Source organism: Clinocottus analis, unplaced genomic scaffold (genome assembly GCF_023055335.1).
Source record: "Clinocottus analis isolate CAN_PGR_092001 unplaced genomic scaffold, fCliAna1.0.p SCAF_25, whole genome shotgun sequence".
Classification (NCBI taxonomy): domain Eukaryota; kingdom Metazoa; phylum Chordata; class Actinopteri; order Perciformes; family Cottidae; genus Clinocottus; species Clinocottus analis.
Genome location: NW_027175987.1, coordinates 3,282,565 through 3,295,379, shown reverse-complemented (window position 1 = coordinate 3,295,379; position 12,815 = coordinate 3,282,565). Strand labels below are relative to the sequence as shown.

Below are 12,815 nucleotides of genomic sequence, written 5' to 3'. Positions count from 1 at the left end.
GGATCGACCATGTGAGGAAAGTACACGAGACCCAGGAGTTGCACTGCTCAGCTGGAGCTGAATTTAAAGGATTTCCTAATCCGCTCTACAAGTGAACTTTAAAAAATACCTTTTTATAAATAGACATGGTTACTTTTGACTTGTTTTCGATTCCCTTATTTAGCTCTAGGAAATGTAAAGACTTTGACGATGAAGTAAGACATTTCTGTTCTTTGAGGTGTTTCCATTTTGTCTTTATTAGTTTATGAAATAATCATCTCTGTGCCTCACCGTGGGATTATGGTTCATATTTCACCTGCTCAATATCGACAGGTTGGCGTCGTCACTTTGAGCTTGTTAACGGTTTGTTCAAAGGCCTGAAAGGTGCCGATCTATTGTACATGACGTGCAACTATGGACACAAATCGGATCAGCGGTGAGGGCACTGAAATGGAGACAAGTTACAAATGTCTAGGCACAGTGCTCAAGTTTGTGACAGGAAGTGTATTAAATGCTATGAATTGAAGTAATCTGACTTGGTCCTGGGTTAAAGGATTTATCACATTATGAAGGAGGTTATATTGCAAGTAGCATCATACAGCATTTACATGAAACGATATACAATTAGGACAAATATAGACAATTAAAACATTGAGTAGGTCGAAATGGAGAAATCATAGAGCTGACTTCTACTACTAATGCTGCTACTGTTGCTACTACTACTACTACTACTACTAGTGCTACTACTACTAATGCTGCTACTGTTGCTACTACTACTACTACTAGTGCTACTACTACTAATGCTGCTACTGTTGCTACTACTACTACTACTACTAGTGCTACTACTACTAATGCTGCTACTGTTGCTACTACTACTACTACTACTACTACTAGTGCTACTAGTGCTACTACTACTAATGCTGCTACTACTGCTACTAGTTGAAATGAAGCTGAATGTTGTAACTGCATTGTTAACTAATCATTTAAATTGTTAAGTCATTGCCTTTGGCTATTTATTTCGACCCTTTATTCCTTACTCATAGCTGTGGTAGACAGCGGGTCGTCCTCTAGTCAGAAGATCCCTGGTTCGATCCCTCTTTTCAATCCCTTGTTCCCCTGAAGTCTGCATGTCTTGGCAAGTTACTGAACGCAACATTTCTCCCCAAAGACCATCAGTATGTGTGTGAATGTGCATGATTTCATACCCTGATGGGCAGGTGGCACCTTGACGGCTGAGGCAGCCATCAGTGTACGAACGTGTGTGTGAAAGTAATATCTACCGTTTATTACCACCAAATATTCATTACATTTAGCCTTGTATGTCTACCATTTATGTATTACTTTTAGCTTTTCAATTTGACTATTCATTCATTATATTTAGCCATTTATTACTACAATATATTCATCACATTTAGCTTTATCGATGACAGATCTTTGGACAGATGAAAACCAAGATGAACTTTTTATGGGAAGAGAAAAGTAAAGAGAGGAACGGCTCCTGATCTAAAGCAAACCACATCATCTGGTGGCCACGGCAGTGCCGTGTCATGGGCTTGCTTCCCAATGAAACTGGGTCACTGATGTTCATTCATGATTTCACAGCCGATAGAAGTAGCAGGATGAGTTTTAAGTTGTTTAGGGCTTTCCGATCTACTCAGATTCAGCCAAATGCTGCAAAACTGATTGGGTGACATTTCTCAGTACAGATGGACAATGACCCAAAACATACTGCGAAAACAGCTGAAGGGAAAACAGCTGAAGTGCAAAGAAATGGAATATTCTTCAATGGAAAAGTCAGTCACCTGATTTCAACCCATGTGAGCCTGCTTTTCATTTATTAAAGATAAAACCGAAGGCAGAAAGACCCAGAAACAAGCAGCAGCTGAAGGAGGCTGCAGTAAAGGGTTGGCAGAGCATCTCAAGGGAGGAAACTCAGTGTTTGGTGATTATTTTGGGTGGTGACTGCAAAGGATTTTCCTCCAAGTATTACAAATGATCAATATAATCAATATTACGTTAGTTTGTCCAATGACTCCTGAACCTCTGACAATGTGAGGGGACCCTGTTAAACAGTTAATGCCATATGTATGTTATATCCATTTGAATTAAAGATGAATGTCTACACTTCAAACACATATAGATGCTTTATTTTAAATAATTTGCAGTCGTGTAAATAGGCAAAATTAGAAGAATTGTGTCACCGTCCAAATACTTAAGGCCTTAACTATAGAGGGAAGTTTAATCCAACCTAAAATGATCTTCTTCTGACATATTCTTCTGTCTTGTATGTGCAGCTCCATTGGAGACAGAAAGAAGTGTTTCGTTTGACTTGCAGAGAGTCACTTATTAGCCGAAGTCGCAATTTTTGAAAACAGTAATGAATGTTCCTGTGACTGTGTCTTTTCTTTCTGATGCTTTTAGGACTTAATTTGAAAACCACTACACAAACACCAGAGTACAATAACCTTTTCTTACTTAAAATAAATGAGCTCATATGAACTGCTCTGCTGTATGTTTTTACTCAGCTCTAATCCTTTATCGAGGGAATTGCAGCTCTCTCTCTTTGGTGTCAGTGTTCATTGTGTGACTACTTCATGCCTCTAGGGGGCGGCAACAGCTCGCTTCTTGTTTCATTTGAACTGTTTCTCTGTGTTCTGTAAAAAGCCTGAGTGACTACAAGGACGACAAAACAGTCTCTCACATGACTTGTTTTCAATAGCAGTCTACTAAAGTGTGTGTTTCTCTTGTTTTCTCAGCTCAAACGTCTGAGTCTGCAAGCACTGCCACAAGCGGAAGACCACAATGTTCCCCTGCCTTTGTCCTCCAGTAGGAGGCGCTGCCATCCACTTAAATATAGAGACAGAGACTAATACCAGTCCCATATTATGTCTGCACTTACTCATAGCAAAGTGCCAAAGTGTCCACTCGTCATTTCCACTTTTCTCATCACCCACTGCGACTCTATAGGCAGACAGTATAAGTCCCATGCGGTGCCCTCATCAGCAACCTGTGAGTCACACGGTGTATGAATTCATTTCTTTCTGGTAAAGGTGACCCAGCGTTGATCTAGAAAATGAAAATCATCAATCTTTGAAATGCTTTTTTACTTGACAAATATAGATCATTAAAGGCTCCTGCTGGTGTTTCAGTCCATCTATATGTGTTCAATACATGTTTAGTTTTCTTTTGCATCCTTTTAACAGCTCTGCCCTGAGCTCCCGGGTCATCCCATCCACCCCCCCCCCCCTCCTCCACCCTCACAGAGGTATCCCAGGTCCATAAAATGTGTTTCCCGTAGCGACGGGTCTGACATTCTGCCCCGCGTGTGTTCAATCCAAATGCCAGTTCAGTGGACCCGAATGAGCAAGACACTGAAATACTTCTGGCATTTGCAGCATTGCTGCTCTCCCTGCGGTGTCTCTTCTTACATACAGTGACAGCGATAACGCTCTGTTTAAACGGCAGGGTATACAACTGGATCAGAGCCAGATGTTGCAAGCCGTGGTCCTCTCTCGGGCGGGTTCACACTGCGACCTCGTCCTCCTGCTCCAGCTGGCGGTTTGGCGGCGAGATCGCCAGGCTTCAACCGGGGAGTCGGAGACCTCGGTGACCCGCGGAGAGCTGGACGTCCCGGGGAGGACGAGCGAACTGGGTGAACTGTAACAGACTGGAGAGGTGAGGGGATGTGAGATGTGAGAAGGGGGAGAACAGTTTGTGATGGAGGGGAGGGGAGAGCTAGAGAGAGAGAGAGAGAGAGAGAGAGAGAGAGGGAACGAGAGGGGCCTCGGTCCATGTGTCAGGATATGAGATGTCTCCAAGGCAACAGAAGTTGTGTGGAAGCGGCTTGGCAGGAAGGAGAAAGATGGATGGCAACACCGAGAGAGAGTGGGGTAAAAATGGACTCTGTGACGCGCCGACCATAATGAGTGACCATGTGGGTTAAGGGTTAGGAGTCAATGCAGAGACACACACACGCACACACACACACACACTCTCTCTCTCTCTCTCTCTCTCTCTCTCTCTCTCTCTCTCTCTCTCTAGGCTACCTGAGGTGGGCCAAACCTCCTGCAGTGCTCAGTCTGACGGCTTCCTTTCGGCGCACCAGCCGTAACTCGCACTTCCTTTCCTTCCAGGAAGCTTCACATGCTGCTCAGCAGTATGAAGTTACGTTAGCTCCAATTCTACCAGCTGCAACATTAAAGTGAAGGACGTCATTATACAACTGGCCTTCCTGCATGACGAGCCATGTTCGGTCTTTTACGTACATGGTATTGCTAATACTTTTGTACTTCTATTTTAGTACAGTTTTGAATGCAGATATTGTGCTAATAGTCGTGTTTGTACCTTGTGGTGTTGCTACTTTCACTTAAAGGAGCATGAGGCTTATTTCCAGGTTCATACATGTATTTTGGGTTCCTGTATTCACCCTCTGGCTCATTTAAAGACACGAGATCTGAATACAGATTGTGTATTCCTGCATAGATTGAGTGTAACTTTTTTTTTTATCTTTATCACACAAAGAAGAGATGAAAAATCAATTTATTTGCAATATATGAGCCCCAAGTCAAAGATCTGAGTGCTTCTTCCACCACCAGTTTATCCCCATGAGTTCAGCCTCCCTGAAACACGTGTTCACTGAGGAGCTGCACTTACTACTTTTGGGTTCGTCTCCGTGTTCCTCACATCTTCCGACTGACAGAGATGTAGAGTCCGGCCCATTAATGAGAGCAGAACAGACACATTAACCTTTTCTCCGGGCTGTCCTCGTCTCAGACGCTGAAGATTCACAGGCGCTTGTGTACTGATCTCATTATTTCGTCAAGGAAGCTGTTAACAGTGTGCGCATGGAGTGGCATTTAAATATCCCTCAGAAGATATTGTTTCCATTCTAACGAACGCATTTCTTCCCATAAATGTTCTATTGCTTTCTTTTTAACAATACGGGGGGTTTACCTGTAAAAACACTCGAGGTTTTGCAGTGAACTGTATTGAAACATTTGTTAATCAATAATAAACTTTTCTTTGTCATCATATCTTACTTAATATTGACAGATGCAGATTGTGAAGCTCTAAAGCTAATCTCAGGGTTTTTCTCTGTTTTTTATATCTCTTAAATTTGCACTTTTTTTTAAAATTTGATTTGGTCCTAAAAGTGTGACGTGCATTTTCCCCTATACAAAACCGTTATGACCAACAGTGAAAATCCTCATCACTCAACTGATCTGGTCAGTTGTCAGTAAGTCTCGGGGAAGTCTGAACTGCGTAATTGCCAATGATTGAGATTTTTCTCAGCACAGAAATCTTTGAAAACGTGTTTCCCTTGACAAATGTGACAGGCCGAGTGTCTCCAGGCCGCAGAGTGAGCCCTGTGGCTCCAGATGACGGACGGCGGCGGTGAGGCTTCAAATGGGCCTCTGCAATCTATATGGTAAGTGGCTCTTTTCACAGGTTGATCACATCAGACAATGAACTCTGAGACAACCTCCGAAGGCAACGTGTGTAATTATCTCCGGCGAGAGCTGGAATAGCCGACATGGTTTACACGCCGTGCAGGTTGAACTTTAACGTCCGGGTTAACTTCCATCACCTGGCGAAGAATGTTTATCCTCCTGTGGATCTCTGGGTTTGTGGGTGGGTGCTCATTTGCACAGTGGCATGTGTTAACAGACGGGTCTTCAGTAGTTGGTTATGTGCATGTGTGCCTTTGTTGTATTGTCTGGATGTCACGACAAATGTTCTACGAATGTAATTTGTTACTGACTTAAATTCCCTGGAAACATTTTTATTCTTCATATTGCTGTGAAATACGTCACAGTTGCAAACATAGAAGTGTAAAACGTAGAGGCTCCTGCATTCAGTGGGATACATTAGAGACAACTTTGTCATTTAGGTGATAATGGAGCTGAATGCTGATATCAGTGCTATGACATTTGGAACAAATATTTATATCCTCCTCCGGATGAATTTTAATAAATTAAAGATCATCTGAGTTTTCATCAAACTTCCATCCCTCAGGTCCTTTTTTAATTTGTCCATAGCTTCTAACCAAATATCACATCAGCCTCAGCTGTAGTTTGTGTTTAGTGCTAAAAAGCAAAGTCTCACTGAGCCGTCGGTCTGGCTGCTGGCGCTTCATCAAGGTGACTTTAACTTTCTTTCTTGCTTCGTGTCAGAAATGCTTGAGATTTGGTCTTGATACATTTTCCTGGGTGTCATGAAGGGATGGACATGATGATTTGAATGATTTGCAGTTAAAAGGCCTGTGAGTCCACTCTGTGAGGAGGCTAATGGGTTTCTCGAGGTTAAGATAAGAGCTTGTAGAGGTCTGGACGAACGGTTTCCCATTGTTTATGCCCCTCCTTGGTGTTGCGATCATATTCTGTACAACGTGGGACACATTGTAGAAGGCTGGGTGAATGTTGTGTTACTCTGACGTTCTTGGTGTGATATGGTACCAAGAGCTTCTCTGATATCAAGACTTGTGTGGTACTGGGGCTCAACGAGTTATTCTTGTATTCAACCAAGTGAAGATTGACCTGAAGTGAACGTTTTCCACGCCACTGGGCCTCAAAAGAGGCTGCAATAAATCTAATTTTCCATCCGAATGAGGCAGAGACAAGCAGAGGTGACACCTCTTCTCGGGCTTTTCATGTTACTCAATGTTTAGTCACCTGTTTGTCACCAGATACGGACGCTCACAGCTGAAATCGTACATTTCTAAATCCCCTCCTGTCAAGTCAATGCAGCGGGGATATCGGATCTGTGCGAGTGATCTGCGATGAAGCGGTGGCTGCTCCCCTCTCAGTCCAGGTAGCGTGGCACTTGACTTAAAACCAAGCTTTCTGGACAAATAAAGTGCTTTTTGTCCTGCAGATCAATGAAGTCAGTGGGGCCCTTTTCTATTTTAGACTGACAAACGTATTTGTTGCCATAGCAAAGTTCCAGGGAAACCGATCAGTCTGTTGAACCCATTGGCTGAAACTCAAAGACAGATGGACAAAAAGAGAAGTAGTGGAACATTTCGGGAAAAAAAAACACGCTTCATTGTCTACTCAGCTGCAAGTGCTTTTCCAGGTCAAATGGTCTTATTATATATATATATATATATATATATATATATATATATATATATATATATATATATATATATATATATATATATATATATATATATATATATATATATATATATATAATGAATGAATGAAGCCCTGCAGTCTCTTCTGGAAAGCTTGACTTCAAAGAGACAAGTGTCATGTAGGCTGTTCAGATGCAATAGAGCCAAATTAATCTAAAATAACTCGTGTGTATCCCTGGGGAAAGACAAGAAGATGAGTGAAGCAGAGTGGCTGTGTCTGTATTCTAACGCGCAAGTTATGTGAGAAAGTGCACAAAATCCCCACAAAACATATTGAAGTGGAGCAGAGACTGTGCTGGTCAACGCCTCTGACATGTAACCCGTGTGTTTTCTTGTCTTGGTTGCACTGGAAAACGCGGAAACGCACAGTGATCTCATTGGTCAGCTGCCGTCTATAAAACGCCCGGCAGGCGCTCCGGAGCTGAGACCGTCTGAGGACGCAGAGCAGCGCCGCAGAGCGCACAGGCTCACCCGACGAGAAAACACCTGTTACTGCCGGAGCAAGTGGACAAAGACGACCGGGTCCCTCGGTGAGTAGATGAGCTGCACATTTCTGCAGACAGGAGCTGTGTGTTACCGCCGGGATACACGGAAACACAAGATTTGAGAGGTTTGGAAAAACGCACTGGTGCGCAATTGGAGGAAGCGTTTGTGGCACCTGTTGAAATAAATGTTCGTTGGTAACTTTTATTGAATATCTTTTCTTCATCCTTATATTCTTACATATCTTGTAAAACAAGCGGACAGATAATCTGCTGTTAGATAATTCATTTCAGGAGTATTGATCTAATTTAATTAGGCAAAACTATCTAGAATATATTATTTCCTTCTGATCTCGCTTTATTTAAAAAAAATAAAATAAAACAGAAAGCAAGAAGTCAACCAGAATTTCCTGCGTTTTAACAATACAATAAAATGCACACAAACGTGGACGAAGCAGTTAGTTAATGTTTTTACTGCCTGATAAATACAAAAAAAAGAATTTGATGTTAAATGTGTTACATAAAAATATCCACACAAAAAAAGGAAAATACCTTCTTTGTTGTTATTAATCAATTTCTGGACACTTTACACCACCAATCAATGAAGCCACTCTGCTGTTTAAACCAATTATTTCCTCTTTTGGAAAGGCTGTATTTGTGAAATCTGGATGATTTGTGCTCAGAGACTTCACCGTCCTGCTTCTGGAGACGTGTTGGCTGTTAGGTCCACTTCCCCAAAATGTAATAGTTCGAGCAAATTCAGTTTTTCAAACAAAATCGTTTTACTGTGAGAGCATCTGTTGTCGAAAGCGTCAAAAAGTTAAGCTGCTATATTTGCGTTTCATTCGGTGTGAATGCAGTTTCATGATAGCCTGCGTCATCACAGCTTCAGCACCGAGGTGTTATTATTATCTCTCTGCTCTCCGTGGAGTTACCGTCCTCTGATCATTCACATCTCCCACCTGTGTGTTATTAATTGCAGACACCTGACTGCACCTACTCCACTCGCCCACACATCCCCCTGCCTGGCGGGACCATGTGGGTTCTGGATAAGATCCGCGGGTCGGTGGAGAGCGGCGTGCTGCGTCAGGGGGAGAACGACAAGAAAGGCGTCCCCTACAGCAACGTTCTCACCCCCGACAAGATCCCGGACTTTTTCATTCCTCCGAAGCTGGTCAGCGCCCCACCGGAACCCGAGATTCTGAACGTCACGCCCAAAGAAGGACTGCGGCCCTCAACTTCGGAGCTAACCATCAGCAGCGGGAAGAAGATCAGCAGCCCGAGAAGTCCGCGCCTGGTGGCGAAGATCGCTGGGGACACCAAGAACCTGCTGAGAGCGGCGAACCGTCACATCATCCAGATCGAGAGCGCTGACGATGTCGGAGACACCAACGCAGACCCCCAGTCGCAGACAGCAATGTCCCTGCCTTATGTGCCTAAGACTCAAACCCCTTATGGCTTTGCCACCTTGAAGGAAAGCCCCCACACTCGCCGTAAGGAGTCGCTTTTCCACTGCGAGCTGACCAGTCCTATCACCTCCCCAAACACCCAGAGGAAGACCCAGGGGAGAGGCAGCGACGGGGGAAACCACCTGAACCCCGCCGACTACAACGCCTCTCACATGAATCCCTACCGCTACTTCAGCGGCGGGGAAAGCGACACCTGCTCCTCAGCCGAGTCCTCTCCGTTCAGCTCTCCCCTGCTCTCCCGCTCCGCCTCCCTCCTCAAGATCTTCACCCACGAGACGCAGGCCAAAGTCGTGAAGGCCAAGCGCTCGTTCGCCCGCCACAGCTCCCTCTCCACCGACGAGTGCAGCTCGGCCGAGCCCAGCCCCAACATCCAGCGGCGGCTCCACGTGCCCTCCTTGCACGGCGCGGGGGCGTCGGACCACGGGCTCCATCGGGAGCACACCATCAACCTGCACAAAGGCGGGACGCTGAGGATCAGCGCCAACTACGACTCCAGCACCTCCCGCCTGCTCATCCGAGTCCTGGTGGCCGAGAGTCTTTACGACAAGCACTTTGACATCAAGAGCATCAACTGCTGCGTGTCTGTCTACTTGAACCCGGGCAAGCTGCAGAAGCAAAGGAGCAACATCATCAAGAACAGCCGCAACCCGGTCTTCAACGAGGACTTCTTCTTCGACTCGATAAGCTTGGTTCAGGTGAAGAACCTGCAGGTGAAGTTCAAGGTGGTGAACAAAGGCACCAGCCTGAAGAGGGACAGCCTGCTGGGAGAGCGGGAGCTGCCTCTCGCGAAGCTGCTCTCGGGGGTTTAAAGCCACAGGACCTGGGGGGCGGAGGAGGGGGGGGTCAAAGGAGGCAGAAAAAAACAGGACATTGATTGAAACTTAAATTCGAAGTTTGCACTGGTTCCTATCCAAACTGCTCATTTTATTCCAATGAAAATCATGAACGTTACAATGAAGCGAGAGGTAGTGAAATACATTCTCAGAAGAAGAGAGGGGCTTGCTTCTGAGATCTGAAAAGACAGCCAAGCTCAGAAAATGAAGCTCTTGATGTTCGTGGATGGATGATTCATGGTGTTTGAGGCCGGCCCGGGTTTCTATCCCCCAATAATGAATGCTCATTAAACCAAGCCGGGCTCGACAGCATCAGATTCATTTGACAGATGAAAGGGTTTCTTTTTCTGGACATTTCTCCCAGCCAACTTCCTCAGCCAGGGCCGGTTCAATGGTTGGACGACACCTGTGCATCCGTCCTGATCGCTGTCCTTGCCTGCACTGTTCGTCATGCGTGGCACGGTTTGATTATTGTAATGTGACATAAATCCAGAGCAGCGCAGGATGGGATTCTGCATCAGCTACGCCGTGTGTTCAGCACAAAGATGCTTTTGTGAATCAGAGCTTTGAAGTGGTACTACATCCTGATGTGCAAATGACCCTTTGATCCCAGTTGCCATGGCCCACCTCTTACTGGGGAGGGCGAGGGACAAACAGAGCAGCCACAATAGTCACATTTACATGCACATCAAACATAGAATTATAATGCAAAGTCCTATGATTGCCATAATTTGATTGTGTCAGTCAAATTTCTTTCTTATTAGTAAAGCAAAAATCTAAAATTTGTTTCTATAGTTTAGTAAAGTGAAGGTAACTTTAAGGTAAAAGGTGCCCTGTGGGTTTTTTTGAATAAATTATGTTGATACTTGAGGTCTAAAAAATCATATTGAATGCATTTCCTTCCCCGTAAAATCGCATTTTAAATAATTAACATACTGCATTGTTTACATCCCTCTTCGCCCAATTAATTGAAGTTTGTCTGCCAATCAGTAAAATTGCACTAAGCCAATGCAATGTGCACGACCATTACTCCCCAGCGCCACTGTTGGTGAAACACTTCGCAGGGTACCTTCAAACAAATAAAGAAATCGGTGCAATGTTTAACAATGTTTAAACAGGTTTCTAAAGCAAATCAATTGATTCTAAGTAGTTAAAGTAATAGTAAGAGACGGCTTCTTGCAACCTTTCCAAAGGTTCATATGGTATCTTACGAAAAATGTATTTTTTGCGCTCTCCTTTGAGAGCAACGTCCAGCAACACGAGCTCAGTGCAGGACCTGTTGAGGCAACTTGGTTAGGTTGAGGAAAAGATTGTGGTTTGGGTTTAATTAAGTAGATCTGTCATCTAACTCACATTTAATAGATAAGTTTGTCGGTTACGTGACAGAAGTAAGTTAAAATGAGTTACTTGTTTGACCTCGCTCACAATTACATGGTTATATGAATCATAGTGCATTACTTTTTGTAGCTATAAATACACACATTGAATGATGACAGAAGTTTATTTCTAATGGAGACAGTTTGAAATATTCCTACTGCACGTGCACATTTCTTGTGTTTCATAATACATTTTTTTTTTTAAATTCAGTTTTAGAAAAAGATTCATGCAGTGCATTTTCCCAGTTTTATCTTTAACCGCATGAAACCCAACACACATACACTCATACATATATATACTTATATTTGATATACATTGATTTGTGTTAGGTTGATGAAATTCCTTGAACTTTTTGAACAACCTGTTCCAGCTGCAGCCGCTCACGCTCATCCAGTGTGGGCACCTTGATTAAATCTTGTGCAACTAGCCAACGAGCTCTCGCTACATATGCTCTCTGCATTCAGACCGGTCGGCTATACCTTCGTATTATTCTGCACAGATTCCTCAACAACCATGACTATTAGTTTAAATCAGTCACACAGCATTTCAGCTTCAGACAAATCTGTCTCTCCAAAAAGGGGGATTTCAAAATTCACCCTCTTTGATGCGTCATCAAATTCAAACATTTCCGTTGTGTAAACAGAAGTTAACAATCGTCAATTTATGCAAAAAGGCTGCCGCCTTTGTGACAGTATTGACAGTGGACCAATACAGTACTTGTGTGCATGTAAATGTAATCGATGTCTCACATGAGAAGAACTGACCGCTGGTGTCACGATAAAGATTACCAGTTGCATGGCACAAATATGTCACTGACATACTCGTGTTTGCATGATGCTCAAAGTTGAATGAAACCCAAAAGCCTTACCATGTGTGTGTGTGTGTGTGTGTGAGACAGAGTGTGTATGATGAGCATGACATTTTGTGCAAAGTTATTCATTTTCTATGTACAACATGTCGTATTTTTTTGTATTGGTTTGAATGGTTTGAAAGGTGTGTTGAATTTGAATACTGTACATAACTACATATTTATGTACTGGTTTCTACAATTGTTAACGAAATGACAATTATGCACCAGCGAGTGAGATGCTGATGAGAGGCATTTCAATTACATCTGTTTACATCTCTGATGAAGCCCTGGGGGAAGAGGTGGAAAAGGAAAGCAGTATCATGTGTTTTGACAGCATGCAGCTCTCTCCTCTTTCAGCCGAGTCGAGCAACTCCAGACAGAAAAGAAGTCGGAGACATCACAGGGATGCAAATTACTGAGGTGTCTTACACGCAGCCAGAAGCTTCATTTGAAATTGGAGAGAGGATTTCGCTCACCTGGTGTTAGTAGCTCACTTGTAGCACTGTTCTTGATCTGCTCTTTATATATTATATACAGTGACACTGCTGGTTGGCTTTGTTATGGCGTGAAAATCAGTGATCTGTTGTAATCCCTGTTGCAAACATGCAGTGCCTGCTCGTAGGATTATTGTGTTTTCTACTTAAACTTCCCAAATGGTATTCAGCCCTGTCGTTACCAAACTCTTTC

The 12,815-nt window shown here is 43.6% G+C and overlaps 1 protein-coding gene across 1 annotated transcript; it reads left to right on the top strand.

Moving 5' to 3' along the window:
- The first annotated feature begins 7,564 nt into the window (after window positions 1–7,564).
- On the top strand, window positions 7,565–9,887 carry LOC137794675 (C2 calcium-dependent domain-containing protein 4C). Its single transcript, XM_068591607.1, has 2 exons — window positions 7,565–7,647; window positions 8,582–9,887. The coding sequence occupies exon 2, from the start codon at window positions 8,636–8,638 to the stop codon at window positions 9,875–9,877; it is 1,242 nt and encodes a 413-aa protein (XP_068447708.1). The 5' UTR covers window positions 7,565–7,647; window positions 8,582–8,635; the 3' UTR covers window positions 9,878–9,887.
- Window positions 9,888–12,815: the final 2,928 nt, after the last annotated feature.